This window comes from Oncorhynchus masou, chromosome 28 (assembly GCF_036934945.1).
Source record: "Oncorhynchus masou masou isolate Uvic2021 chromosome 28, UVic_Omas_1.1, whole genome shotgun sequence".
NCBI classification, from domain to species: domain Eukaryota; kingdom Metazoa; phylum Chordata; class Actinopteri; order Salmoniformes; family Salmonidae; genus Oncorhynchus; species Oncorhynchus masou.
In genome coordinates, this window is record NC_088239.1 from 14,649,073 (window position 1) to 14,676,312 (window position 27,240).

At 46.4% G+C, this 27,240-nt stretch overlaps 1 protein-coding gene across 3 annotated transcripts in view; it reads right to left on the reverse strand.

Annotated features, from left to right (window-relative positions):
• Nucleotides 1-27,240, reverse strand: part of LOC135517227 (phospholipid-transporting ATPase IB-like) — a 104,812-nt gene that overhangs the window by 31,797 nt on the left and 45,775 nt on the right. For all 3 annotated transcript variants that reach the window (XM_064941340.1, XM_064941339.1, XM_064941341.1), the window contains one exon: nt 13,487-13,659. In XM_064941340.1, coding sequence (XP_064797412.1) covers nt 13,487-13,659 — 173 coding nt within the window. The remainder of the gene's footprint in view (nt 1-13,486; nt 13,660-27,240) is intronic.

Consider the following 27,240-nt stretch of genomic DNA (forward strand, 5'->3'; position numbering starts at 1 on the left):
AAACACTTATGTTTAGTTATTTTCACTTTTGTACTTTAATTATTTGTACATATGACATTTGAAATGACTTTATTCTTTGGAACTTTTGTGAGTGTTATGTTTAATGTACATTTATTGTTTATTTCACTTTTGTTCATTGACAAATCAAGTGAAGTAGATCATGTGTAAACAGCAAGAGAGCGAGAGATCTAGTCTTTGAGACCAGGCTGACTGTTGAGTCACTCTGTCACGCACACAGACCGACAGACACACCTCAGAGAGCAGAGGCGCAGCTCGTCTATCAACATTGACTTCTCCAGCCAAATCTCTGAGGGTTTCCCCTCGGAAATTGTGTGTGTGTGTGAGAATGCTAAGTGGACCACCCAGCTCTGCAGCTTCAGCTTGACCGGGCCACGGTCTTGCTTAGAACACACAGCGCATCTTTATGACTCATTGGCTTCCCCCTGGCCTGCAGTGTGTGTGTGTGTGTGTGTGTGTGTGTGTGAGATAGAGAGGTTACATGCTGGTGTAGAGATTTGCTCCATACCCACCCAGGCCCGCTCCCTCTTATCCCAGAAAGACTGTTCCTTGTTGGGGCTTTAAATCACTGTGGGTCCTGGTCTGACTACAGGCCTACAAAACGGACATACAGATAATAACAGGAGCCATGTCTTCCACAGGCATACTGTCTGTTATACACACACACACACAAACAGTCTGAGTTTGAGTTTATTTTATTTGTACAGGGACAGTGCACATTGCTCAACGTTTCAGTAAAAGTTCCGGTTTTAGCCAGCCGGCTAATGGGCAGGTTATTAAAAACAATTACAATATAGACAATAGCAACATAGGACAAGCAAGACATAGCATACAGACACATCAACATAGGACAAGCAAGACATAGCATACAGACAGATCAACATAGGACAAGCAAGACATAGCATACAGACACATCAACATAGGACAAGCAAGACATAGCATACAGACAGATCAACATAGGACAAGCAAGACATAGCATACAGACAGATCAACATAGGACAAGCAAGACATAGCATACAGACAGATCAACATAGGACAAGCAAGACGTAGCATACAGACAGAGCAACATAGAACAAAAAGCAGCAAGACAAAATTCATAAAAGCAACAAAGTGTTTCCACACCTCACAAGATACAGACAACAGACAACATGGAAAGCAGCAACACAGCTAGGGACCATGTTCACAAATCTGATTGACCTTTAGCCATGTCTTCATGCATTTTGTGAAAGTGTGATATGTGGTGCAGTTATGTGTGTCTGATGGCAGTGTATTCCAGACATGGAAAGCTCTCACAGAGAAAACAGATTTACTGAAGGTGCTTTTCCTTAAGGGAACTATACAGTCACCTCTCATGGCAGACTTTGTGGATCTGCTGCCACATCTTTGGGTTTTCTGTTTAACACAAATACTGAGTGGAGGGGGAGCCTGTCCATTTAGGATCTTGAATACAAGACATGCATCGGTGTATTGCACAAGATTTTCCCAACTCAGGAGCTCATGCTTTCTGAGGATGTAACAGTGATGGTGGCTATTGGGCTTCCTATCAAGCACTTTGAGAGCCTGTTTATAGACAGACTGAATAGGTCTTCATGTTGTACAGCAAGCTTGGGCCCAACTAGTCAAGCAGTATGTTAAGTGGGTGAGTATCATAGATTTGAAGTACAGGTTGCTACTTCTGTAGTCAATTTCACATAAATCGGAAATTAGACAGGTTGAATTTGAGAAGGTAGATCATTAATGTACAGGCTGAACAGGAGGGGCCCCAGTATTGACCCTTGGGGCACGCCCACATCATAGCTAAGAGTGGGCGACACACTGAGTTCACTCTGACACACTGAGTTCTGCCTTCAAGGTATGATTTCATCCATCTCAAGTCATCGGGGGAAAAGTTGAACTTGGACAATTTTGTGATGAGAATCTCATGGTTAACAGTATCAAATGCCTTCATTAGGTCCAGAAACACAGCCCCAACAATGCCCCCTTTGTCCATCTTGGACTTCACATTTTCCAGAAGAAAGCAGTTGGCCATTTCTGTGGAGTGTTTTGCTCTGCATGGAGTGTAATGTGAAGGGGCTGTTGTTGAGGTGGGCAATCAGTTGTTCTGCTACACTCTTTTCAACAACCTTTGACACCACAGGTAGTATACTAATGGGCCTGTAGTTACTCACGTCAGCAGGGTCGCCTGATTTAAAGATGGCTGTTATTATGGCCGACTTCCATTCCCTTGGAAACACCCTGAGACCAATAGATGTGTTGGTGACCTTAGTAATGGGGCCAATGAGTGACTCTTTGTAGTTTTTAAGAAAGGTAGAGTCCAGCCCAAACACATATTTGGCTTTAGAGTTCTTTAGCGAGCTAATCACCTTGTTCAACTTTGACTCAGAAACCTCCCTTAGGTTGAGCGTCATTCACTAGCACTGAGCCCAAGAAACCAGTGGAGGGGTTCTGTGTCAGTACCCTGACCGAGTCAATAAAGTAGGAATTGAAGGCTATTGCTGTTTCGAATGCATCCTGTGTTAGATTGCTATTCACCATGATTTCTAGTCTTTTTGCAGTGTTACTATGGTCTTTCCCTGTTAACTTGTTTAGATTCTCCCAGATCAGTTTAGAATTTCCCTTTGCTTCACCAATTATGTTAATACAAAAGTTTGCCTTGGACTGTGATTTCTTTCATCATCTTGTTTCTCAACATGGTAAACCTACGTCTGTCATGCTCTAATTTGGATCTTAGGGCTATTTTTAGAGCATAATCTCGTTCTTTCATCAACGTCCAGATTTCTCCTTTTTGCCAAGGAAGAGTGCTCTTTTGGCCAGGTTTGGATTTGATTTTCTTTAGGAAAACATTTATTGTAGTCTGGATTGTGGATAGAAAAACCTGACTATCAGCTTCCACGTCTGTATAGGACAAGAGATCATTCCAGTTAATTCCCTTACTTACCTTTTCAAAATAGCTTAATTCACTCTTAGGTATTCTTAGTTGATCCGGCTTTCTAACAGTAGAGGGGTTAAACCTGCTCTTAGACAGCATTCTGACTGTAAGTGTCAGAATATGATCAGATAACCCAGTAACCATATTGAATGATTTAGTCACTCTCTCTGGTTTATTACTGAACACCAGGTCAATCTGTGTTTTAGAGCAACAAGTCACCCTGGTTGGCCCTTTAACTAGCTGTGTAAGGTCAAAAGGTATTAGTGATCCATTTGAGGGTTTTCCTACAAGACTTGTCTTCATAATTAGTGTTAAAATCTCCCATTAAGATGACCTCTTTCCCAAAGTCACATTCCCTAAGCATGTTATTAAACTGATTAAAAACAGACTTTTGGTGGAAGGTGGTCTGTACATTCCAATAAGGGTAAAAGACATTTGGGGAGACAGTGTAACGTTTCACGCTGTGAAATTCCCTAGTCCCTTTCCCCTGGGCTCCTCATCTCATTGTCTGTGTGGAGACAGAACCGGTTTAAGAGACAGACAGACAAGGTTACAGGTTAAGAGGGTGAGTACCTCAATCAGCTATCATAATGACTGAACAGCTACATAAATCAATTAGTGGGAAGCGGTTCCCCTAAACCAGGCTTTCCCAAACTCGGTCCTGGACTCCCCCTGGTGCACATTTAGAAAACCTCCCTAAACCAGGCTTTCCCAAACTCGGTCCTGGACTCCCCCTGGTGCACATTTAGAAAACCTCCCTAAACCAGGCTTTCCCAAACTCGGTCCTGGACTCCCCCTGGTGCACATTTAGAAAACCTCCCTAAACCGGGCTTTCCCAAACTCGGTCCTGGACTCCCCCTGGTGCACATTTAGAAAACCTCCCTAAACCGGGCTTTCCCAAACTCGGTCCTGGACTCCCCCTGGTGCACATTTAGAAAACCTCCCTAAACTGGGCTTTCCCAAACTCGGTCCTGGACTCCCCCTGGTGCACATTTAGAAAACCTCCCTAAACCAGGCTTTCCCAAACTCGGTCCTGGACTCCCCTGGTGCACATTTAGAAAACCTCCCTAAACCAGGCTTTCCCAAACTCGGTCCTGGACTCCCCCTGGTGCACATTTAGAAAACCTCCCTAAACCAGGCTTTCCCAAACTCGGTCCTGGACTCCCCTGGTGCACATTTAGAAAACCTCCCTAAACCGGGCTTTCCCAAACTCGGTCCTGGACTCCCCCTGGTGCACATTTAGAAAACCTCCCTAAACCAGGCTTTCCCAAACTCGGTCCTGGACTCCCCCTGGTGCACATTTAGAAAACCTCCCTAAACCGGGCTTTCCCAAACTCGGTCCTGGACTCCCCCTGGTGCACATTTAGAAAACCTCCCTAAACCGGGCTTTCCCAAACTCGGTCCTGGACTCCCCCTGGTGCACATTTAGAAAACCTCCCTAAACCGGGCTTTCCCAAACTCGGTCCTGGACTCCCCCTGGTGCACATTTAGAAAACCTCCCTAAACCGGGCTTTCCCAAACTCGGTCCTGGACTCCCCCTGGGCGCACATTTTGGTTTTTGCCCTAGCACTACACAGCTGTTTCAAATAATCAAAGCTTAATGATGAGTTGGGGAAAAAAGAAAACCAAACTTGCACCCAGGTGATGCCCCAGGACCGAGTTTGGGAAAACCTCCCCTAAACCACTGATACAGGGGCCAAGATATTTCTATCCACGTAATGGTTCAGGTTAGGAGCTGGAGAAGTCAAATCTAATCCTCGATCTTTGGTTAAGGCAAACTTTTACCTTGGGAATTGGCTCTAAATGGAAGCAATTTTGGTTATTTTAAGCCCGGCAGTGATTCATGGTTTCCTGCTACCTGATGGAAACCACTAAACAAAAAGCTCATGGAGTTTGTGTGTGAAGTCTTACTGTTGCTCTGCCAACTCTTCCTGCATCTCCGTTCATTTGTTCTTTCTGTCTTCAACTCAACTTCAACCCACTTGTCTTTTTAGCTCTCGCTTTCCGTTTCCAATAATTATCATCTTTATGCGTTTTGGAATTGATGTTGTTCGTTCTCGCTCTCAATTCAAAGGGGATTTATTAGCATGGTCTCTTTCAATTAAGATGGGATTTATTAGCATGGAAAACATGTTTACATTGCCAAAGCAAGTGAAATAATAAACAATAAAAAAAGAATGTCAACAAAAACATTTGAAAATCTACAGTAAACATTGCACTCATACAGGTTTCAAAGGGTTTAAAACGTTTCAAATGTCATATTATCAGCCCTGTGTTTTAACAATATGCAAATAGTTGTAGTAGGAATAATAGGGGAAGATGAGGAAACAGATAAATATGGGAGGTATTTACAATGTTTTGTTCCACTGGTTGCCCATTTCTCATGGTAACGGGCCACAAACCTTGCTGCAGTGATTGCACATTGCGGTATTTCACCAACAGATATGGGAGTTTATCAATGTTTGATTTGTTTTCAAATTCCTTGTGGGTCTGTGTGATCTGTGGGAAATATGTCACTCTCGCTCTGTCTCTCTCAATTCAATTTAAGGGCATATTTGGCATGGGAAACATATGTTAACATTGCCAAATCAAGTGAAGTAGATAAACAAAACTGAACATAAAAAATGTAACAGTTAACATTACACCCACAAAAGGTCCAAAAAGAAATTTCAAATATCATATTATGTGCAAATAGTTAAAGTACAGAAGTGAAAATAAATAAACATAAATATGGATTGTATTTACAATGGTGTTTGTTCTTGACTGGGTGCCCTTTTCTTGTGGCAACAGATCACAAACCGCGCTGCTGTGATGGCACTGTGGTATTTCATCCAACAGATATGGGAGTTTATCAAAATTGGGTTTGTTTTCATTGTGGGTCTGTGTGATCTGAGGGAAATATGTGTATCTAATATGGTCATACAGGAGGTTAGGAAGTGCAGCTCAGTTTCCACCTCATTTTGTGGGCAGTGTGCCTGGCTCTCAAGAGAAGACAGGCTTTCTACGACAATAGCAAGGCTATGCTCAACAGCAAGGCTATGCTCAACAGCAAGGCTATGCTCAACAGCAAGGCTATGCTCAACAGCAAGGCTATGCTCACCAAGTCTGTACATTGTCAAAGCTTTCCTTAAGTTTGGGTCAGTCACAGTGGTCAGGTATTCTGCCACTGTGTACTCTCTGTTTAGGGTCAGTCACAGTGGTCAGGTATTCTGCCACTATATACTCTCTGTTTAGGGTCAGTCACAGTGGTCAGGTATTGTGCCACTATATACTCTCTGTTTAGGGTCAGTCACAGTGGTCAGGTATTGTGCCACTATATACTCTCTGTTTAGGGTCAGTCACAGTGGTCAGGTATTGTGCCACTATATACTCTCTGTTTAGGGTCAGTCACAGTGGTCAGGTATTCTGCCACTATATACTCTCTGTTTAGGGTCAGTCACAGTGGTCAGGTATTGTGCCACTATATACTCTCTGTTTAGGGTCAGTCACAGTGGTCAGGTATTGTGCCACTATATACTCTCTGTTTAGGGTCAGTCACAGTGGTCTGGTATTCTGCCACTGTGTTCTCTCTGTTTAGGGTCAGTCACAGTGGTCTGGTATTCTGCCACTGTGTTCTCTCTGTTTAGGGTCAGTCACAGTGGTCTGGTATTCTGCCACTGTGTTCTCTCTGTTTAGGGTCAGTCACAGTGGTCTGGTATTCTGCCACTGTGTTCTCTCTGTTTAGGGTCAGTCACAGTGGTCTGGTATTCTGCCACTGTGTTCTCTCTGTTTAGGGTCAAACAGTGGTCAGGTATTCTGCCACTGTGTTCTCTCTGTTTAGGGTCAGTCACAGTGGTCAGGTATTCTGCCACTGTGTACTCTCTGTTTAGGGTCAAACAGTGGTCAGGTATTCTGCCACTGTGTTCTCTCTGTTTAGGGTCAGTCACAGTGGTCAGGTATTCTGCCACTGTGTTCTCTCTGTTTAGGGTCAGTCACAGTGGTCAGGTATTCTGCCACTGTGTTCTCTCTGTTTAGGGTCAGTCACAGTGGTCAGGTATTCTGCCACTGTGTTCTCTGTTTAGGGTCAGTCACAGTGGTCAGGTATTCTGCCACTGTGTACTCTCTGTTTAGGGTCAGTCACAGTGGTCAGGTATTCTGCCACTGTGTTCTCTCTGTTTAGGGTCAGTCACAGTGGTCAGGTATTCTGCCACTGTGTTCTCTCTGTTTAGGGTCAGTCACAGTGGTCAGGTATTCTGCCACTGTGTTCTCTCTGTTTAGGGTCAGTCACAGTGGTCAGGTATTCTGCCACTGTGTTCTCTCTGTTTAGGGTCAGTCACAGTGGTCAGGTATTCTGCCACTGTGTACTCTCTGTTTAGGGTCAGTCACAGTGGTCAGGTATTCTGCCACTGTGTTCTCTCTGTTTAGGGTCAGTCACAGTGGTCAGGTATTCTGCCACTGTGTACTCTCTGTTTAGGGTCAGTCACAGTGGTCAGGTATTCTGCCACTGTGTACTCTCTGTTTAGGGTCAGTCACAGTGGTCTGGTATTCTGCCACTGTGTTCTCTCTGTTTAGGGTCAGTCACAGTGGTCAGGTATTCTGCCACTGTGTACTCTCTGTTTAGGGTCAGTCACAGTGGTCAGGTATTCTGCCACTGTGTACTCTCTGTTTAGGGTCAGTCACAGTGGTCAGGTATTCTGCCACTGTGTTCTCTCTGTTTAGGGTCAAACAGTGGTCAGGTATTCTGCCACTGTGTACTCTCTGTTTAGGGTCAGTCACAGTGGTCAGGTATTCTGCCACTGTGTACTCTCTGTTTAGGGTCAGTCACAGTGGTCTGGTATTCTGCCACTGTGTTCTCTCTGTTTAGGGTCAGTCACAGTGGTCAGGTATTCTGCCACTGTGTACTCTCTGTTTAGGGTCAGTCACAGTGGTCAGGTATTCTGCCACTGTGTACTCTCTGTTTAGGGTCAGTCACAGTGGTCTGGTATTCTGCCACTGTGTACTCTCTGTTTAGGGTCAGTCACAGTGGTCAGGTATTCTGCCACTGTGTACTCTCTGTTTAGGGTCAGTCACAGTGGTCAGGTATTCTGCCACTGTGTACTCTCTGTTTAGGGTCAGTCACAGTGGTCAGGTATTCTGCCACTGTGTTCTCTCTGTTTAGGGTCAAACAGTGGTCAGGTATTCTGCCACTGTGTACTCTCTGTTTAGGGTCAGTCACAGTGGTCAGGTATTCTGCCACTGTGTAGTCTCTGTTTAGGGTCAGTCACAGTGGTCAGGTATTCTGCCACTGTGTTCTCTCTGTTTAGGGTCAAACAGTGGTCAGGTATTCTGCCACTGTGTACTCTCTGTTTAGGGTCAGTCACAGTGGTCAGGTATTCTGCCACTGTGTTCTCTCTGTTTAGGGTCAGTCACAGTGGTCTGGTATTCTGCCACTGTGTACTCTCTGTTTAGGGTCAGTCACAGTGGTCTGGTATTCTGCCACTGTGTAGTCTCTGTTTAGGGTCAGTCACAGTGGTCAGGTATTCTGCCACTGTGTTCTCTCTGTTTAGGGTCAAACAGTGGTCTGGTATTCTGCCACTGTGTTCTCTCTGTTTAGGGTCAGTCACAGTGGTCTGGTATTCTGCCACTGTGTAGTCTCTGTTTAGGGTCAGTCACAGTGGTCAGGTATTCTGCCACTGTGTTCTCTCTGTTTAGGGTCAAACAGTGGTCTGGTATTCTGCCACTGTGTTCTCTCTGTTTAGGGTCAGTCACAGTGGTCTGGTATTCTGCCACTGTGTAGTCTCTGTTTAGGGTCAGTCACAGTGGTCAGGTATTCTGCCACTGTGTTCTCTCTGTTTAGGGTCAGTCACAGTGGTCAGGTATTCTGCCACTGTGTAGTCTCTGTTTAGGGTCAGTCACAGTGGTCAGGTATTCTGCCACTGTGTTCTCTCTGTTTAGGGTCAAACAGTGGTCTGGTATTCTGCCACTGTGTTCTCTCTGTTTAGGGTCAGTCACAGTGGTCTGGTATTCTGCCACTGTGTAGTCTCTGTTTAGGGTCAGTCACAGTGGTCTGGTATTCTGCCACTGTGTTCTCTCTGTTTAGGGTCAGTCACAGTGGTCTGGTATTCTGCCACTGTGTAGTCTCTGTTTAGGGTCAGTCACAGTGGTCTGGTATTCTGCCACTGTGTTCTCTCTGTTTAGGGTCAGTCACAGTGGTCTGGTATTCTGCCACTGTGTAGTCTCTGTTTAGGGTCAGTCACAGTGGTCTGGTATTCTGCCACTGTGTTCTCTCTGTTTAGGGTCAGTCACAGTGGTCAGGTATTCTGCCACTGTGTGCTCTCTGTTTAGGGTCAGTCACAGTGGTCTGGTATTCTGCCACTGTGTTCTCTCTGTTTAGGGTCAGTCACAGTGGTCAGGTATTCTGCCACTGTGTTCTCTCTGTTTAGGGCCAAACAGCATTCTATTTTGCTCAGTTTATTTGTTAATTCTTTCCAATGTGTCAAGTAATTATCTTTTTGTTTCCTCATGATTTGGTTGGGTCTAATTGTGTTGCTGTTCTGGGGCTCTGTGGGGTCGTGTTTGTGAACAGAGCCCCAGGACCAGCTTGCTTAGGGGACTCTTCTCCAGGTTCACATTCATCCATGTGATGGCTTTGTTATGGAAGGTTTGGGAATCGCTTCCTTTAAGGTTGTTGTAGAATTTAACAGCTCTTTTCTGGATTTTGATAATTAGCGGGTATCGGCCTAATGCTCTATATGCATTATTTGGTATTTTACGTTGTACACAGAGGATATTTTTGCAGAGTTCTGCGTGCAGAGTCTCAATTTGGTGTTTGTCCCATTTGTGAATTCTTGGTTGGTGAGCGGACCCCAGACCTCACAACCATAAAGGGCAATGGGTTCTATAACTGATTCAAGTATTTTTAGCCAGATCCTAATTGGTATGTTACATTTTATGTTCCTTTAGATGGCATAGAAGGCCCTTCTTGCCTTGTCTCTCAGATTGTTCACAGCTTTGTGGAAGTTACCTGTTGCGCTGATTTTTAGGCCAAGGTATGTATAGTTTTTGTGTGCTCTAGGGCAACAGTGTCTAGATGGAATTTGTATTTGTGGTCCGGGTGACTGGACCTTTTTTGGAGCACCATTATTTTTGTCTTACTGAGATTTACTGTCAGGGCCCAGGTCTGGCAGAATCTGTGCAGAAGATCTGAGTGCTGCTGTAGGCCCTCCTTGGTTGGGGACAGAAGCACCAGATCATCAGCAAACAGTAGACGTTTGACTTCAGATTCTAGTAGGGTGAGTCTTGGTGCTGCAGACTGCTCTACTGCCCTCACCAATTTGTTGATATATGTTGAAGAGGGTGGGGCTTAAGCTGCATTCCTGTCTCACCCCATGGGCCTGTGGAAAGAAATGTGTTTTTTTCCCAATTATAATGTCGTATGTTTTTCCCCAAACACTACTTTCCAGCCATCTGTATAGCAGACCCTCATGCCAAATTCAGTCAACATCTTTTTTGAAATCAACAAAGTATGAAAAGACTGCCTTTGTTTTGGTTTGTGTGTTTGTCAAGTAGGGTGTACAGGGTGAATACGAGGTCTGGCATATGGTATTTAGGTAAAAAGCAATTTGGACATTTGCTCAGTACATTGTTTTCATTGAGGAAATGTAAGAGTCTGCTGTTAATGATAATGCAGAGGATTTTCCCAAGGTTGCTGTTGACGCATATCCCACGGTAGGTATTGTGGTCAAATTTGTCGCCAATTTTGTGGATTGGGGTGATCAGTCCTTGGTTCCAAATATTGAGGAAGATGCCAGAGCTGAGGATGATGTTAAATACTTTAATAACTCTCCATGTTGTTTGTTTAATGTTTTCCAATTTCCCCAGAAGTGGTTTGAGTCTATGGATTCTATTACATTGAGCTGATTTCTGACAGGCTGTTCCTTCTTTTTCCGTACTTTATTTCTGTAATGTTTCAGTGATTCACCATAGTGAAGGCGGAGACTCAGCTTCTGGGTCTCTATGTTTTTGGTTGAATAGGTTTCTCAATTTCCTTTAGGTTTTTGCATTCTTCATCAAACCACTTGTCATTGTTGTTCATTTTCTTCGGTTTTCTGTTTGACATTTTTAGGTTTGATAGGGAAGCTGAGAGGTCAAATATACTGTTTAGGTTTTCTACTGCCAGGTTTACACCTCCACTATTACAATATAACGTTTTGTCCATCTAAAAAGGGATTTCATTTGTTGTTGCCGAATTGTTTTTTGGTAGGTTTCCACACTACTTTCCTTCCATCTATAGCATTTCTTTATATTATTCAGTTTCATTGGCTTTGATGCCTCATGATTGAGTATTGCTCTGTTCAAGTAGACTGATTTTTCTGTGATCTGATAGATGTGTCAGTGGGCTGACTGAACGCTCTTAGAGACTCTGGGTTGAGGTCAGTGATAAAGTAGTCTACAGTACTACAGACAAGAGATGAGTTGTAGGTGTACCTACCGTAGGAGTCCCCTCGAAGCCTACCATTGACTATGTACATACCCAGCGTCCGACAGAGCTGCAGGAGTTGTGACCAGTTTTTGTTGGTAATGTTGTTGTAATTGTGCCTAAGGGGGCATACGGGGGAGGGAATGCTGTCACCTCCAGGCAGGTGTTTGTCCCCCAGTGTGCTGAGGGTGTCAGGTTCTTGTCTGGTTCTGGCATTTAGGTCGCCACAGACTAGTACCTGTCCCTGGGCCTGGAAATGATTCATTTCCCCCTTCAGGATGGAGAAGCTGTCTTCATTAAAGTGTGTGTGTGTGTGGGGGGGATATAGGTAGCACACAGATATAGGTCTCTCTCTCTCTTCTCTCTCGCTGATAAATGATAACCCAGCGGAGATAACATACACACAAACAGCAGGAGAGGATCAGTTACCTCTTCCATGAGAGGGCCGGGGGGAGCAGGAAGAAAACAGAGGAACAAAAAGAGGGGGGGGGGGGGGGGAAATGGAGCTATTTTGTAAGGCCTTGGAGACCCCAGTCCGGATATGGCTTTTATGCTAGGGAGAGTCAATTACTTCCCTCCTCACACACACACACACACACACACAGTTGAAGTCGGACGTTTGCATACACCTTAGCCAAATACATTTAAAACTCAGTTTTTCACAATTCCTGACATTTAATCCTAGTAAAAAGTCCCTGTCTTAGGTCAGGTAGGATCATCACTTTATTGTAAGAATGTGAAATGTCAGAATAATAGTACAGAGAATGATTTATTTCAGCTTTTATTTATTTCATCACATTCCCAGTGGGTCAGACGTTTACATACACTCAATGAGTATTTGGTAGCAATGTCTTTAAATTGTTTAACTTGGGTCAATAGTTTTTGGGTAGCCTTCCACAAGCTTCCCACAATAAGTTGGGTTAATTTTGGCCCATTCCTCCTGACAGAGCTGGTGTAACTGAGTCAGGTTTGTAGGCCTCCTTACTCACACACGCTTTTTCAGTTCTGCCCACAAATTTTGTAAAGGATTGATTGCTCCCAAGGATGAACCAGACTTGTGGATGTCTACAATTGTTTTTCTGAAGTCTTGGCTGATTTCTTTTGATTTTTCCTTGATGTCAAGCAAAGAAGCACTGAGTTTGAAGGTAGGACTTGAAATACATCCGCAGGTACACCTCCAATTGACTCAAATGATGTTAATTAGCCTATCAGAAGCTTCTAAAGCCATGACATCATTTTCTGGAATTTTTCAAGCTGTTTAAAGGCACAGTCAAATTAGTGTATGTAAACTTCTGACCCACTGGAATTGTGATACGGTGAATTATAAGTGAAATAATCTGTCTGTAAACAAATGTTGGAAAAATTACTTGTGTCATTGCCAAAGTAGATGTCCTAACCGATTTGCCAAAACTATAGTTTGTTAACATGACATTTGTCGAGTGGTTGAAAAACGAGTTAATGGACTCCAAACTAAATGTACGTAAACTTCCCACTTCAACTGTGTGTGTGTGTGTGTGTGTGTGTGTGTGTGTGGTGGAATAATAGCAGTAAGTGAGTCATGACTTTGACATTTCCATGTGGTGCGGTGTATTCCATTAACCACTGAGATCCATGCCAAGATTTTATGATCTACAGTCATTTACTAACACTATTAAAAAACAACCAGATCCTTTAGTCAGCACCAAGCCCAAAACACACCCCCCAAGCCCAAAACACACCCCCCAAGCCCAAAACACACACCCACCAAGCCCGAAACACACCCCCACCAAGCCCGAAACACACCCCCCCCAAGCCCGAAACACCCCCCAAGCCCAAAAAACACCCCCCAAGCCCAAAACACACCCCCCAAGCCCAAAACACCCCCCCAAGCCCAAAACACACCCCCAAGCCCAAAACACACCCACCCAAGCCCAAAACACACACCCCCCAAGCCCAAAACACACACCCCCCAAGCCCAAAACACACACCCCCCAAGCCCAAAACACACACCCCCCCAAGCCCAAAACACACCCCCCCAAGCCCAACGCTCTCCTTTTTCCCTGTGTGTGTGTCCTACATGAAGCAGATGCAGAACAGGATGTGTGTGCGAGTGTGTCTCTTACCTGCAGCAGATGACGGCCTTGCAGGACAGGGCGAGGTCTAGGAAGGCTTGGCGGAGCTCGAAGGACAGGGCGTATTTCAGGGTCTGTCCATCGATGATCAGAGCCAACTCATTCTCCTTCCCCAGAGAGTCACCCAGAGACATACAGTGAGCTGTCAGGGTGGCACGTGTTGCCTGGAGAGGGCAAGAGACAGTAACACACACACACAGTATATATTCTTCATCTACAGGTTAAGCAGAAATGGAGATGCAAAAGTATTCAATCGAAAATAAACACACTCACTTCTTACACGTACATGAACAGGCTGGAGAGAGTGAGACAGTAGAGTGGACAAAGAGGAGTGAGACAGTAGAGAGACAAAGAGGAGAGAGTGAGACAGTAGAGGGACAAAGAGGAGAGAGTGAGACAGTAGAGGGACAAAGGAGGAGAGTGAGACAGTAGAGGGACAAAGAGGAGAGAGTGAGACAGTAGAGGGACAAAGAGGAGAGAGTGAGACAGTAGAGGGACAAAGAGGAGAGAGTGAGACAGTAGAGAGACAAAGAGGAGAGAGTGAGACAGTAGAGGGACAAAGAGGAGAGAGTGAGACAGTAGAGGGACAAAGAGGAGAGAGTGAGACAGTAGAGGGACAAAGAGGAGAGAGTGAGACAGTAGAGGGACAAAGAGGAGAGAGTGAGACAGTAGAGGGACAAAGAGAGAGTGAGACAGTAGAGGGACAAAGAGAGAGTGAGGCAGTAGAGGGACAGAGGAGAGTGAGACAATAGAGGGACAAAGAGGAGAGAGTGAGACAATAGAGGGACAACGAGGAGAGAGTGAGACAATAGAGGGACAACGAGGAGAGAGTGAGACAATAGAGGGACAACGAGGAGAGAGTGAGACAATAGAGGGACAACGAGGAGAGAGTGAGACAATAAAGGGACAAAGAGGAGAGAGTGAGACAGAGGGACAAAGAGGAGAGAGTGAGACAGAGGGACAAAGAGGAGAGAGTGAGACAGTAGAGGGACAAAGAGGAGAGAGTGAGACAGTAGAGGGACAAAGAGAGAGTGAGACAGTAGAGGGACAAAGAGAGAGTGAGACAGTAGAGGGACAAAGAGAGAGTAAGACAGTAGAGGGACAAAGAGAGAGTGAGACAGTAGAGGGATAAAGAGAGAGTGAGGCAGTAGAGGGACAAAGAGAGAGTGAGACAGAAGAGGGACAAAGAGGAGAGAGTGAGACAGAAGAGGGACAAAGAGAGAGTGAGACAGAAGAGGGACAAAGAGAGAGTGAGACAGAAGAGGGACAAAGAGAGAGTGAGACAGTAGAGGGACAAACAGAGAGCGAGACAGTAGAGGGACAAAGAGAGAGTGAGACAGTAGAGGGACAAAGAGAGAGTAAGACAGTAGAGGGACAAAGAGAGAGTGAGACAGTAGAGGGATAAAGAGAGAGTGAGGCAGTAGAGGGACAAAGAGAGAGTGAGACAGAAGAGGGACAAAGAGGAGAGAGTGAGACAGAAGAGGGACAAAGAGAGAGTGAGACAGAAGAGGGACAAAGAGAGAGTGAGACAGAAGAGGGACAAAGAGAGAGTGAGACAGTAGAGGGACAAAGAGAGAGTGAGACAGTAGAGGGACAAAGATAGCCCAACATTGTGAAAGGAAAGGATTGAGTGAGGCAGGGAGAAGGAGATATCCATATCTTAATGAGGTTGCTGCTCGGGGCAATATGAACCTCTATACATATGTAGCAACACAATCTGTGAAACACACTGATACCCAGGCACAAAATCACACACACACACACACACACACACACACACACACACACACACACACACACACACACACACACACACACACACACACACACACACACACACACACACACAGCCCTGGTTGTGTTTGTTGGACCTGTTTATTGGGCTGTAGTTTGGGGCAGTTTTGAAGGAGTTGTTGATAATAAAGGAACAGACTAATAGAGAAAACAAACATCCCATCGCCTCTAATGAGAACCATGTGGCCAGGCAGACACACACACCACCAGCACACAGCCCACACACACTTACAGGAGAACACACACACACGATACACACTTGAGTAATACAAGACTTAATCCACACACAAACACTTTTACAGAACATGTATACACTGCACATTCAAACTGTAAACAGACACTTTCACAACGTTCAGGATATAATGTCAGATAGACGTCAGACAGACATTGATCGTCCTAATATTTCTAAATTCCATTATTTTACTTTTTAGATTCATGTGTTATTGTTGTGTATTGTTAGATACTACGGCACTGTAGGAGCTAGGAACACAAGCATTTCACTACGCCCATAATGACATCTGATTTGAATACAGACTTTATGGATTCAATGAACAGAGAAGACAGGATTATTCCCAGTCAGATGACCCCAGCTCATCCCTGTAACCTGAACTGATTTCACCCCTCTGTCAACTGACCAAAGTGTGGGAGAAACTACACACGAATCACACACACACACTCCCTTTCTTTCGCCCAGACCAACATCCTTTTTGCCCCCTGCTTCCCTCCAAAATGTATACACACACACACACACACTCCAAAACTGATTCAGCAACGTGCTGTCGCTCCTCTCTCTCTCAGTCTTGGACTTTGTGTTTCTCTTCTAGTCCAGAATTCCGGTTTGCATTTACCTTCTCCCAAACAAGGGGAGAGTAAAACAAAGAGAATGATAGGATATTACTGCAAATCAAAGTCCCTGTGTGTGTGTGACTGTGTGAGAACGTGAGCGTGTGCTTGTGTTTAGGGACACAGTCAGATAAAGTCCCATTCATCTGCACCAGCTCAACCTCAATTAAAAAATGAAGAACCTTGTGCCTGTTGTCAGGATTACTTCATCTAACACCCACACTGTTATCACGAGGTAGTGTGTTGTAGAGGGGCCGGCACACTGTTATCACGAGGTAGTTTGTTGTAGAGGGGCCGGCACACTGTTATCACGAGGTAGTTTGGTGTAGAGGGGCCGGCACACTGTTATCACGAGGTAGTTTGTTGTAGAGGGGTCGGCACACTGTTATCATGAGGTAGTTTGGTGTAGAGGGGCCGGCACACTGTTATCACGAGGTAGTTTGGTGTAGAGGGGCCGGCACACTGTTATCACGAGGTAGTTTGGTGTAGAGGGGTCGGCACACTGTTATCACGAGGTAGTTTGGTGTAGAGGGGTCGGCACACTGTTATCATGAGGTAGTTTGGTGTAGAGGGGCCGGCACACTGTTATCATGAGGTAGTTTGGTGTAGAGGGGTTGGCACACTGTTATCACGAGGTAGTTTGGTGTAGAGGGGTTGTCACACTGTTATCACGAGGTAGTTTGTTGTAGAGGGGTCGGCACACTGTTATCACGAGGTAGTTTGGTGTAGAGGGGCCGGCACACTGTTATCACGAGGTAGTTTGGTGTAGAGGGGCCGGCACACTGTTATCACGAGGTAGTTTGTTGTAGAGGGGCCGGCACACTGTTATCATGAGGTAGTTTGTTGTAGAGGGGCCGGCACACTGTTATCACGAGGTAGTTTGGTGTAGAGGGGTTGTCACACTGTTATCACGAGGTAGTTTGTTGTAGAGGGGTCGGCACACTGTTATCACGAGGTAGTTTGGTGTAGAGGGGCCGGCACACTGTTATCACGAGGTAGTTTGGTGTAGAGGGGCCGGCACACTGTTATCACGAGGTAGTTTGTTGTAGAGGGGCCGGCACACTGTTATCACGAGGTAGTTTGGTGTAGAGGGGCCGGCACACTGTTATCACGAGGTAGTTTGGTGTAGAGGGGTCGGCACACTGTTATCATGAGGTAGTTTGTTGTAGAGGGGCCGGCACACTGTTATCACGAGGTAGTTTGTTGTAGAGGGGTCGTCACACTGTTATCACGAGGTAGTTTGTTGTAGAGGGGCCGGCACACTGTTATCACGAGGTAGTTTGGTGTAGAGGGGCCGGCACACTGTTATCACGAGGTAGTTTGTTGTAGAGGGGCCGGCACACTGTTATCACGAGGTAGTTTGGTGTAGAGGGGCCGTCACACTGTTATCACGAGGTAGTTTGTTGTAGAGGGGCCGGCACACTGTTATCACGAGGTAGTTTGTTGTAGAGGGGCCGGCACACTGTTATCACGATGTAGTTTGTTGTAGAGGGGCCGGCACACTGTTATCACAATGTAGTTTGTTGTAGAGGGGTCGTCACACTGTTATCACGAGGTAGTTTGTTGTAGAGGGGTCGTCACACTGTTATCACGAGGTAGTTTGGTGTAGAGGGGCCGGCACACTGTTATCACGAGGTAGTTTGTTGTAGAGGGGTCGTCACACTGTTATCAAGAGGTAGTTTGTTGTAGAGGGGTCGTCACACTGTTATCACAAGGTAGTTTGGTGTAGAGGGGCCGGCACACTGTTATCACGAGGTAGTTTGTTGTAGAGGGGCCGGCACACTGTTATCAAGAGGTAGTTTGTTGTAGAGGGGTCGTCACACTGTTATCACGAGGTAGTTTGTTGTAGAGGGGTCGTCACACTGTTATCACGAGGTAGTTTGGTGTAGAGGGCCCGGCACACTGTTATCACGAGGTAGTTTGTTGTAGAGGGGCCGGCACACTGTTATCACGAGGTAGTTTGTTGTAGAGGGGCCGGCACACTGTTATCACGAGGTAGTTTGGTGTAGAGGGGCCGGCACACTGTTATCACGAGGTAGTTTGTTGTAGAGGGGTCGTCACACTGTTATCACGAGGTAGTTTGTTGTAGAGGGGTCGTCACACTGTTATCACGAGGTAGTTTGTTGTAGAGGGGTCGTCACACTGTTATCACGAGGTAGTTTGTTGTAGAGGGGTCGTCACACTGTTATCACGAGGTAGTTTGGTGTAGAGGGGCCGGCACACTGTTATCACGAGCTAGGCCGACACAAAATCATGAGATATTACAGCGTACCTACATCACACTTACACTCCCCAAGCAATAACCAACACACTGTGCTTCACACACACACACACACACACACACACACACACACACACACACACACACACACACACACACACACACACACACACACCTCAATGAGTCCAACTGGAAGCAAACAGTGTAATGGCCTAACACGTTTGTGCTAATAACCCACAGCTACTTGTCACAGCAGAGAGACAAGCACACACATTAGCTAACAGATCGGAAACTAACATATTAACTGATTAAAAATCATTGTCAAACAGTCATTAGTAAACTGTAAATCATCATACATCATTGCTTTATGTAACTTTTAACACCCCATATCTTTCTTAATGTAAAACTAACCATTTGGATCATCCTGCGTATCTACAGAGATACAGCAGACTGTAAAATGACTGGCATCTCTGACGTCACTGCATGAATTCCTCTCATACAAATAACTTCCTATGTTTGGGGGCCAATCAAAGTACTGTACATTTCCCATGTCACCGGATGACAGATCTCTCAGTAAAGGCATTTTCAGTTCCAAACAAAATGTTATTTTTCATATGCATCTGCGCTGGGAACAGGCTTGAACACAGATTCACACACACTTGCACATTTGCACACACACGCTGTAAACCTTTCTCTCAGGCTCTTGTGTGAAATCTTCTCAGGTTTATATTTAGAGCTGGGCAGAAAGGTTCAGATGGTGTGACATATCACAGATCACCTTCTCTCAGCGCGCGCACACATGCACACACACGCGCACACACACGAGAGAATGAGGGAGTTGGGTACGGTAGTGAGGCAGTGAGGTGAGAGTAGAATGAGTAAGAGGGAGGTTGAGAGGGTGGAGAGAGGGGTATGTGAGGGGGAACAGGGTATGTGAGGGAGAGGGGGTATTGGTTAGTATGTTGGAGGGGGGTGTGGTTAGTTTGTGGGAGGGGGTGTGGTTAGTTTGTGGGAGGTGGGTGTGGTTAGTTTGTGGGAGGGGGGTATATGAGGGAGACGGGGGTATGTGAGGGAGAGGGGGGTATGGTTAGTATCTGGAAGGGGGTAGGTGAGGGAGAGGTTGGGTATGTGAGGGAGAGGGGGGCATGTGAGGGAGAGGGGGTATGGTTAGTATGTGTGAGGGGGGGTGAATGAGTAAAAAGGGGAGGGTGGGTGAGAGAGGGGGAAGAGACAGACACGCTCATATCTAAAGTGCAGATTCTGTTACCAGTGAGATTTAATACCGAGCTTAATTATCAGCCAAGCATCTGTACAAACACTGACAGACCCCCCCCCACACACACAGCCATGTGATCTCCATAGACAAACATTGGCAGTAGAATGGCCTTACTGAAGAGCTCAGTGACTTTCAACGTGGCACCGTCATAAGATGCTACCTTTCCAACAAGTCAGTTTGTCAAATTCTGCCCTTCGAGAGCTGCCCCAGTCAACTGTAAGTGCTTTTATTGTGAAATGGAAACATAAAGGAGCAACAACGGCTCAGCCGCAAAGTGGTAGGCCACACAAGCTCCAGAATAGGACCGCCGAGTACTGAAGCGCGTAGCGCGTAAAATAATTGTCTGTCCTTGGTTTGAACACTCACTACCGAAGGTAACCGTCTCTAGAAGCAACGTCAGCACAAAAACTGTTCGTCGGGAGCTTCATGAAATGGGTTTCCATGGCCGAGCAGCCGTACACAAGCCTAAGATCACCATGTGCAATGCCAAGCGTCGGCTGGAGTGGTGTAAAGCTCACCGCCACTGGACTCTGGAGCAGTGGAAACGTGTTCTCTGGAGTGGTGTAAAGCTCACCACCACTGGACTCTGGAGCAGTGGAAACATGTTCTCTGGAGTGGTGTAAAGCTCACCACCACTGGACTCTGGAGCAGTGGAAACATGTTCTCTGGAGTGGTGTAAAGCTCACCACCACTGGACTCTGGAGCAGTGGAAACGTGTTCTCTGGAGTGGTGTAAAGCTCACCACCACTGGACTCTGGAGCAGTGGAAACATGTTCTCTGGAGTGGTGTAAAGCTCACCACCGCTGGACTCTGGAGCAGTGGAAACGTGTTCTCTGGAGTGGTGTAAAGCTCACCACCACTGGACTCTGGAGCAGTGGAAACGTGTTCTCTGGAGTGGTGTAAAGCTCACCACCACTGGACTCTGGAGCAGTGGAAACATGTTCTCTGGAGTGGTGTAAAGCTCACCACCGCTGGACTCTGGAGCAGTGGAAACGTGTTCTCTGGAGTGGTGTAAAGCTCACCACCACTGGACTCTGGAGCAGTGGAAACATGTTCTCTGGAGTGGTGTAAAGCTCACCACCACTGGACTCTGGAGCAGTGGAAATGAGTTCTCTGTTTCAGGCCCCTTCGTTCCAGTGAAGGGAAATCTTAACGCTACAGCATACAATGACATTCTAGACAATTCTGTGCTTCCAACTTTGTGGCAACAGTTTGGGGAAGGCCCTTTCCTGTTTCAGCATGACAATGCCCCTGTGCGCTAAGCCAGGTCCATACAGAGATGGTGTGTCGAGATCGGTGTGGAAGAACTTGACTGACGCTTGGCTCAACCCCATCAAACACCTTTGGGATGAATTGGAACGCTGAATGCGAGCCAGGCCAAATCGCCCAACATCTGTGCCAAACCTCACTAATGCTCGAGACTGAATGGAAGCAAGTCCCCGCAGCAATGTTCCAACATCGAGTGGGAAGCCTTTCCAGAAGAGTGGAGACTGTTATAGCAGCAAAGGGGGGAGAAACTTCATATTAATGCCCATGACTTTGGAATGAGATGTTCGATGAGCAGGTGTCCACATACTTTTAGTGTGTGGTGTATGTAGTATGTAGTGTGTGTGTGTGATGATTAATGAGCAGCACAGTGAAGAGGTTTGTGTTTGACTTGTAACGCGGGCGGTGTGACAGGACAGAGGGGGGTTGTGGGTAAGATTGATGAAATGTATATCCAACACTATGAGCCGGATCTGTAAAAGCCACCACCTCTACTGTAAAGACTGGTGTGTGTGTGTGATATATTTGATATAAAGGTGACAGATGGACATGTCACTGTGTAACCGTCACAGGTCGCCATGTTTACCCAGGAGGCATTGCTTAGAGGGTTTGTTTTGACGAAAGGGAGTGCCAAAAGGAGATCACATTACACTCCTAACTCATCACCCTCAGATGGCTCCATATATCCACCTCTCCAGTGCCTCTCGCCACCTCTCCAGTGCCTCTCGCCACCTCTCCAGTGCCTCTCGCCACCTCTCCAGTGCCTCTCGCCACCTCTCCAGTGCCTCTCGCCACCTCTCCAGTGCCTCTAGCCACCTCTCCAGTGCCTCTAGCCACCTCTCCAGTGCCTCTAGCCACCTCTCCAGTGCCTCTAGCCACCTCTCCAGTGCCTCTAGCCACCTCTCCAGTGCCTCTAGCCACCTCTCCAGTGCCTCTAGCCACCTCTCCAGTGCCTCTAGCCCTCTCCCCAGTGCCTCTAGCCCTCTCTCCAGTGCCTCTAGCCCTCTCTCCAGTGCCTCTAGCCCTCTCTCCAGTGCCTCTACCCCTCTCTCCAGTGCCTCTACCCCTCTCTCCAGTGCCTCTAGCCCTCTCTCCAGTGCCTCTAGCCCTCTCTCCAGTGCCTCTACCCCTCTCTCCAGTGCCTCTACCCCTCTCTCCAGTGCCTCTACCCCTCTCTCCAGTGCCTCTACCCCTCTCTCCAGTGCCTCTACCCCTCTCTCCAGTGCCCATACCTCTTTCTCTCTCTTAATCTATTTCACTTTGTCTCTCCCTTTTACCTCCAGATGTTTATCTCGCACATAAAACACACACACACACCTCTTCCTGTGTACAGAGGGGTTGCTGACAGATGTATAGATAGCAGCGTGAAGGAGACATGGAAAGGGGAAAGAAAAGAGGGGAGGGAGGGAGACATCCGCCTGACTACCAACCACAAGATCAACAGAGATGAGCCTCACCTCCGAAAAACTAAAGAAACAAACTGAAAGAAAGCGGGGGAAGGAGAAGGAGTGGTAAACTAGGACAAGAGGTCGCGCCTAGGAATTATATTTTTATTATACATATATATTTGCTCCACAAATCCACCCACCTACAGATGTTACATACACGCCACACACACACACACACTGGTGGCTCTAACCTGAACCTCAATCAGTTATTTGTTAAGGCTATGCACAATACTGCCCCCTTTGGAGGAATTGCGTGCCCATAGTAAACAGAAAACAAATCTGTCCAAAATTGCTAATATATGCATATAATAATTATTATTGAATAGAAAACACTCTAAAGCTTCTAAAACCGTTCGAATTATGTCTGTATGTAAAGCAGAACTCACATTCTCCCAAACTCTCTCTCTCATCAGGAAAGTTACCAACTTTGACGTCATCGCCCCCACCCTTCCCAACCAGCTACGGATCTGGGAACAGTTTCTGTGTGTTCAGCGTGATGTGTTCTTTCAATGGGGCGAGTAATGGAGAAAATCCCGCGAGCTTTGGCCCGTTGGCGGGCAAAATACTGAAGTGTCACGAGAATTTAGCTGCGCGTCCTGGCGCAATTGTAGACAGGGCACTCTTTGTTCTAGCTCGTCTGAGAAGAGTTGCGTTCTTTTGGATGAATCGCCAATTGTTTTGTACGTTAATAACATCCTAAAGCTTGATTCTGCACTTAGTTTGACCAGTTTAGTCGACATATAATATGTAATTTTGAAGTTTTGATGCGCAACTGTGCGGGACCAGAAGTCATTTTGGGTGCATTTCAGCTGAAGCTGTTAGCATATGCTACTATAAAGGCACACAAACTGAAACCAAACGTTATATTAGGTAAGTATGACTCCTTCCACTACATTCTGATCGAAGACCATCAAAGGTAAGGAAATATTTATGTTGTAATTTTGTATTTCTGTTGACTCCAACATAGAGGAGAAATATTGCTTATGTCTGAGCGCCGTCTCAGATTATTGCATAGTGAACGAATTCTGTAACGTTAAAAATAAATGTAACACAGCGGTTGCATTAAGAAGCAGTGTATCTTTCTAACTATATGTAGAACATGTATATTTAGTCAAAGTTTATGATGTGTATTCCTGTTATCGGGCATTATCTGGCAGAGCTTTCTATAATTTCTCCGTACATTTCTGTAGCATTTTTTGAACATGGCTCAATGTAAACTGAGATTTATGGATATAAATTGCATATTATTGAAAAAAAAACATAAATGTACTGTGTAACATGTCCTATTACTGTCATCTGATGAAGATTTTCAAAAGGTTAGTGAATTATTTTTCTTTTAATCCTGCGTTTGTGATTGTGTCTTTTGCTTGACAAAATGGCTGCATATCGTCCGTGTGTCTGTGGTGGTTTGACATAAATATGTGCTATGTTTTTGCCGTAAAACATTTTAGAAATCTGACTCGCTGGGTAGATGAACAAGGTGTTTATCTTTCATTTGTGCTATTGGACTTGTTAATGTGTGGAGGTTAAATATTTCTAAGAATATTTTTGCATTCTGTGCGCCACAGTTGAGCGGGGGGGTATGGTTCCCCTTGGGGAACCAGTACCGTTAACAAGTTTAAGTGTGATGTGAGATAAGTCTGTCTGCTTTCATCTGTGGTGACCTGTCCTCTCACCACACCTCTCTGGACCAGTCCTCTCACCACACCTCTCTGGACCTGTCCTCTCACCACACCTCTCTGGACCCGTCCTCTGGACCTGTCCTCTCACCACACCTCTCTGGACCCGTCCTCTGGACCCGTCCTCTCACCACACCTCTCTGGACCCGTCCTCTCACCACACCTCTCTGGACCCGTCCTCTGGACCTGTCCTCTCACCACACCTCTCTGGACCCGTCCTCTCAACACACCTCTCTGGACCAGTCCTCTGGACCTGTCCTCTCACCACACCTCTCTGGACCTGTCCTCTGGACCTGTCCTCTCACCACACCTCTCTGGACCTGTCCTCTCACCACACCTCTCTGGACCCGTCCTCCGGACCCGTCCTCTCAACACACCTCTCTGGACCTGTCCTCTGGACCTGTCCTCTCACCACACCTCTCTGGACCTGTCCTCTCAACACACCTCTCTGGACCCGTCCCCTGGACCTGTCCTCTCACCACACCTCTCTGGACCTGTCCTCTCACCACACCTCTCTGGACCTGTCCTCTCACCACACCTCTCTGGACTTGTCCTCTCACCACACCTCTCTGGACCCGTCCTCTGGACCTGTCCTCTCACCACACCTCTCTGGACCTGTCCACTGGACCCGTCCTCTCACCACACCTCTCTGGACCCATCCTCTGGACCTGTCCTCTCACCACACCTCTCTGGACCTGTCCTCTCACCACACCTCTCTGGACCCGTCTTCTCAACACACCTCTCTGGACCTGTCCTCTCACCACACCTCTCTGGACCTGTCCTCTCACCACACCTCTCTGGACTTGTCCTCTCACCACACCTCTCTGGACCCGTCCTCTGGACCTGTCCTCTCACCACACCTCTCTGGACCTGTCCACTGGACCCGTCCTCTCACCACACCTCTCTGGACCCATCCTCTGGACCTGTCCTCTCACCACACCTCTCTGGACCTGTCCTCTCACCACACCTCTCTGGACCTGTCCTCTCACCACACCTCTCTGGACCCGTCTTCTCAACACACCTCTCTGGACCTGTCTTCTCAACACACCTCTCTGGACCTGTCTTCTCAACACACCTCTCTGGACCTGTCTTCTCAACACACCTCTCTGGACCTGTCTTCTCAACACACCTCTCTGGACCTGTCTTCTCAACACACCTCTCTGGACCTGTCTTCTCAACACACCTCTCTGGACCCGTCTTCTCAACACACCTCTCTGGACCTGTCTTCTCAACACACCTCTCTGCACCTGTCTTCTCAACACACCTCTCTGGACCTGTCTTCTCAACACACCTCTCAGGACCTGTCCTCTGGACACTCAGTCCCACTCAACACACACAACAGAACAAGGTAAGGGCCCAATCATCCTTCACATTAAGCTACAAGAATGCATATTTTAATTAGTATATACTAAGTCAACAAAACAATATTTACAGTAGGAGGGATGAAATAAAGCCAACTGTTATTGGTTGAATTTCATGGTGACAGGAATGTTACGTTGGAGTGGCCCATTAACATCAGTTAAGGTTTTAATTGAATAGACTCAGTCTGACTAATTACAGTGCTACTGAATAGTCTCATTGTCAAGAAAAGCATTTTACTGTAAACCGGTCTCCCTTTCCCTCTCATTCTCTTATGGAAGTGTGTACTTTTCCCTAGCCACACTCTACTCACACACACTCTACCTACACCTACACACACTACCTACACACTCTCTCTCTCTACCAACACACACTACCTACACACACACTCTCGCTCTACCTACACACTACCTACACACACACACACACACACTACCTACACACTACCTACACACACTACCTACACACACACACAACCTACACACAGTCTGAGACACAATGGAGTGTAGAGGCCGTAAACCTGTCTGCTATCTGCAGACTGTCTAACAGACAAATTAACTCCACTAAAGCAAGCAGACTGTGCCGCAGTGGTGGAAAAAATACCCAATTGTCCTACTTAAAAGTAAAGATCCCTTATTAGAACATGAGGCAAGTAAAAGTGAAAGTCACCCAGTAAAATAGGGCGGCAGGTAGCCTAGGGGTCAGAGACAGGTAGCCTAGGGGTCAGAGACAGGTAGCCTAGTGGTCAGAGACAGGTAGCCTAGTGGTCAGAGACAGGTAGCCTAGTGGTCAGAGACAGGTAGCCTAGTGGTCAGAGACAGGTAGCCTAGTGGTCAGAGACAGGTAGCCTAGTGGTCAGAGACAGGTAGCCTAGTGGTCAGAGACAGGTAGCCTAGTGGTCAGAGACAGGTAGCCTAGTGGACAGAGACAGGTAGCCTAGTGGACAGAGACAGGTAGCCTAGTGGTTAGAGACAGGTAGCCTAGTGGTTAGAGACAGGTAGCCTAGTGGTCAGAGACAGGTAGCCTAGTGGTCAGCGACAGGTAGCCTAGTGGTCAGCGACAGGTAGCCTAGTGGTTAGAGACAGGTAGCCTAGTGGTCAGAGACAGGTAGCCTAGTGGTCAGAGACAGGTAGCCTAGTGGTCAGAGACAGGTAGCCTAGTGGTCAGAGACAGGTAGCCTAGTGGTCAGAGACAGGTAGCCTAGTGGTCAGAGACAGGTAGCCTAGTGGTCAGAGACAGGTAGCCTAGTGGTCAGCGACAGGTAGCCTAGTGGTCAGCGACAGGTAGCCTAGTGGTTAGAGACAGGTAGCCTAGTGGTCAGAGACAGGTAGCCTAGTGGTCAGAGACAGGTAGCCTAGTTGTTAGCGACAGGTAGCCTAGTGGTCAGAGACAGGTAGCCTAGTGGTTAGCGACAGGTAGCCTAGTGGTCAGAGACAGGTAGCCTAGTGGTTAGAACATTGGATGAGTAACTGAATGGTTGCAAGATCGAATCCCCGAGCTGACAAGGTAAAAATCTGTTGTTCTGCCCCTGTTCTACCTACTGTTCCTAGGCTGTCATTGAAAATAACAATTTGTTCTTAACGGACTTGCCTAGTTAAATAAAGGTCAAATGTAAAAAAATATTACTTGCATAAAAGTCTAAAAGCATTTGGTTTTAAATATACTTAAGTATAAAAAGTAAAAATAATTTCAAATTGCTTTTAATTTTGCAAACCAGAGGGCACCATTTTCTAGTTTTTTTTTTAGTTTACGGAGAGCCAGGGGCACACTCCAACACTCAGACATCATTTACAAATGAAGCATGTGTGATAGTGAGTCTGCCAGATCAGAGGCAGTAGGGATGACCAGGGATGTTGTGT